The 3,766-nt window shown below is 28.1% G+C and overlaps 1 protein-coding gene across 2 annotated transcripts in view; it reads left to right on the top strand.

Moving 5' to 3' along the window:
- The window catches only part of LOC106788136, a 16,574-nt gene that overhangs the window by 10,234 nt on the left and 2,574 nt on the right, over positions 1-3,766 (top strand). For both annotated transcript variants that reach the window (XM_014751135.1, XM_014751136.1), the window contains exons 3-4: positions 2,185-2,480; positions 2,945-3,121. In XM_014751135.1, the coding sequence (XP_014606621.1) occupies positions 2,185-2,480; positions 2,945-3,121 (473 nt within the window). The remainder of the gene's footprint in view (positions 1-2,184; positions 2,481-2,944; positions 3,122-3,766) is intronic.

Below are 3,766 nucleotides of genomic sequence, written 5' to 3'. Positions count from 1 at the left end.
ATTAATATAATATTATACTAATTTAATTATAAGTAAATACAAATATCGAAATATATAATATAATTGAAATGATAAGGATTAACCTTTTGCATTTCTTAAACACCGAAATACATAATATGAAATACTTTTATAATACACTTATGAGTTTATAAAATTTATAAAACTAGATGACTTATTTTCTTTTTACAAATAGTCTTGAAGTATTAAATTATAATATTAATACAATATAGATTAGTTATGAATTAAAAATTCATGCACTTTTTTTAATATTAATATTTCACTTGCATATAAAGTAATTTTATTGATTTCGAAAAAAATTCGGACTATTTGAAACACGAACTTTTCAGGTTTAACTTTATATAACAATCTTAATTGTACGAATGCAAAAGATTAAAATCTATTAACGTGAAATAATTTGATTTTGTGTATTACGACAACAGGTGTATTGTTAGTTCTATTTTTTCTTCTTAATATTCATTTCAATAATATAACGTTAAGATTCATTTACAGAAATAAAACGTAATCGAGAGAGAAAGAGAGAGAGAGAGAAAAAAAAATATAAACGAATGAATGAATGAATAATGAACGAACGAACAGGTGGGGGTTCGCTGGTCGTACTCGATTTACGTTAATTGATTTCTAGTCAAGAAAACGGATGAAGACATACGATTGGATCGTGCACCAGGCTAGTGTTAGAACGTCATTTAAAAAATAAAAAGCACTTATGCACGCATTAAAAGCCTCGTCACGCACCGCTCGAAATATTTTACTTCTTGGAAAAACAAAAAACAAAAAAAGAAACAAAAAGAGAAAAAAAAGCCCCTCCTGCCCTGCCCTGCCCTGCCCTGTCCCCAACAAAAAGAAAAAAAAATCAAATCCAATCAATTTTGATTATCTTCGTTAATTCGTAATGAAGACAATCAAACGAAATTATTATAAATTATTTTTGATCTGCACTCGATGTAACAAACGCCAAAGCAAGAAAGTGCACCTTTTAAATATCTTTTACTTGTTGCATTCCATTTAATTTGTTTGCACTATCCATACACTGCACACTTTACATACACGCAAATTAAATGCAATTGAAAGCTATTTTTTATTTCTTTTAACTAACTTTTATCACTATACTTTATATTTGTGTGTTATTTATTTTTTTTTTGTTTTTTTCCTATTGTTTTACTTTCTCACTATTTTTCTTTATTACTTTCGCTTTTGCTTCGTATAATATTTATTTACAAATAACAATAATTCTATACACATATATTTTCATTTTCAATTGGTCAATACTGCAACTTTTCCTTCTTCTTCTTCTTCTTTTAAACTTACTTTTTCACTACAAGGGCTTATAAAAAGAAAACAAAGTTTTCTACCACAAGTAGTATATATATATATATATATACGTTTGAGTTTGAAGCGGATTATAATAAAAACTGTTAACAAAAAATTCAATGACGAATACGTAATCTGTGTTTTAAAAAGGAAACGAGGATAAAAAAATAATGCAAAGATGGATGCGTCGCATAGAATTGATTCGGCAGAAATTAACGATAAGAGGGGGTGGGCGGGTGGGGTGTTGAGAAAAAGAAAATAGATTTTTGTGGGAGTATTTTTAATATGAACATAAGCTTGATAAGGGGAAAGTACAATTTGTGTCTTCGGATAAAACATTGTAATATTACATTAACAATTAAATCTTTGATTTATTTTCCTTTCGAACGGACGAATAAAAGCACCACGCGTATATACACGTACGCCTATTGTTATCAATTTATATTGTTATATCGATTTTTTATACATTGTTATTAAAAAAAAGAAAAAACATTATAAGTTTTTAATAAGAAGGGGCTATCATAGGGAATTTGGACATCAACAAAATAATGATAACGGATTAATACTTAACAAAGTGTAGATGTTTTGTGTTTTGAATATTAAAAATAAAAATAAAAATGTATGTCTACTTAAAGAGAAAAAAGACAGTTGAACTTTAAAGATTAAGTTGCTGAAGAAGGTCCGTCCCAATAAAGGAACGAAACGTTCAACTTATCAAAATTAAGTTCTACTTCTTTTTTAAGAATTTACCCCTTCTTATTAAGAATTTTATTTTTCGACTAGAGAAACACAACTGATTAAATTATAAGTTTTTTTTTTCGTATTATTTTTATTTCTTTTTTTTTTTTTCAACAGATTATACTGACCGACCACGTACTCGTGCTGCTGGTAGTTCACCACCTGTTTATGGAATAGTTCATACGGTACCCCCAAGGGGTAGATTACGTAGCGGTCAAATACCCCATCGAAGTAAGGCATTTGAAGACGTTGCATATATGTATGGGAGAATAAATTTACATCCACCCCGACGCCAAGGGCCAACTTCCCGTAATAGCGGTGGTGGATCCCCGCTCATATCTCATGTTCCCCAAGCTGGTAGTTTTCAACATTTACGAGATATAATTCGTGGGGATAGGGCTCGTGAACTGAGGGTTTGTATAAGTCGAATTTTATCTTCAATAAAATAAAAATATATAGGAATAGTAAAAAAAAAGAAAAAAAAAAGCCCAGATAAACGTACAAACTTTCATGTAAGAAACATAAATAATTATCCAATTAATTGTGTGATTGACGAATATATTTGTAATAGATAAATGAGGGGTGGGGGGTAAGAGAAACATTTTATATATATAACGTTTCATTTTTACAACACAATTTAGGTATAAACTTTTTAAAAACTTATCGTCATAATTAATTGTTTAAATAATGAACGGTAATTATTTTTTGTTACGTGACGTGTGATAATCGTCGATAACTAATTAATTAATTAATTCTCGGAATAATTTAATTAATAATTTATACGAGTTTTATATATGATAAATGTGTGTGTATATTTTTGGTTCATGTGTATAATAAAAATTTGGTCATTTTGTTTTTTTCTGTTCAATCATTTCAGAAGCAATACGCATCTGACAGAATCGCATCTGCGAAAGCGACGACAATCAAGGATTATCCTAACATCGATCAAGATGATTATCAAAATGTACAACGACCGCGAAAACATTATGCTAATTCGTTAGATGGATATCAATCATTTAGAAATCCGAAAAGTGATATCAGCCGGGCTTGGTCGGTAAGTTAAAATCATTTCTTTTTTATTCTTCATTATTATAATATTCTATGCAAACAAGAACATATATATATATATATATATATATATATACAGGGTGTCCTACATAACTCTAGTCACGATTTTTCAAGTATTTGAGATAACCTGACAAAAAAATACTTTAAACAAAAGTTGATCTATTAGAAAATGATCTAATAGAAAAATGATCGAAAAAAATTTCTTTTTTATTGTTTTGTAAGGCTACCTTAATTTATTTAAATAGTACCTAGATTAATTTTGACTTAACAATACATTTTCTACAAGTTAACATTAAACTGCGATTTGCTCTCATGAATATACTTTTAATATTTTTTATACTAAAAGTGAATAGATTTTAATGATTTTTATATTAAATTAAAGTACACACTTTTTACTACGCGTAGAATACTTTGTCGAGATATAAATCGATCTGCAAAGGTTCATAAAATGTTAGAGAATGCAATCCTGTAAATTGTACAACTTTGCAATTTCTTTGAAAAGTTTCGGTAAATATTTGTTATACTTTTAGCAAACGGATTTTAATGATTTTTATATTAAATTAAAGTACACACTTTTTACTACGCGTAGAATACCTTTTTGAGTTATAAATCGATTTGCAAAGGTTCATAA

This window comes from Polistes canadensis, unplaced genomic scaffold (assembly GCF_001313835.1).
Source record: "Polistes canadensis isolate GaletaPanama2010 unplaced genomic scaffold, ASM131383v1 scaffold_126, whole genome shotgun sequence".
NCBI lineage: Eukaryota > Metazoa > Arthropoda > Insecta > Hymenoptera > Vespidae > Polistes > Polistes canadensis.
The sequence above is the reverse complement of the archived record's forward strand: the minus strand, read 5'-3'. Positions and strand labels throughout refer to the sequence as shown.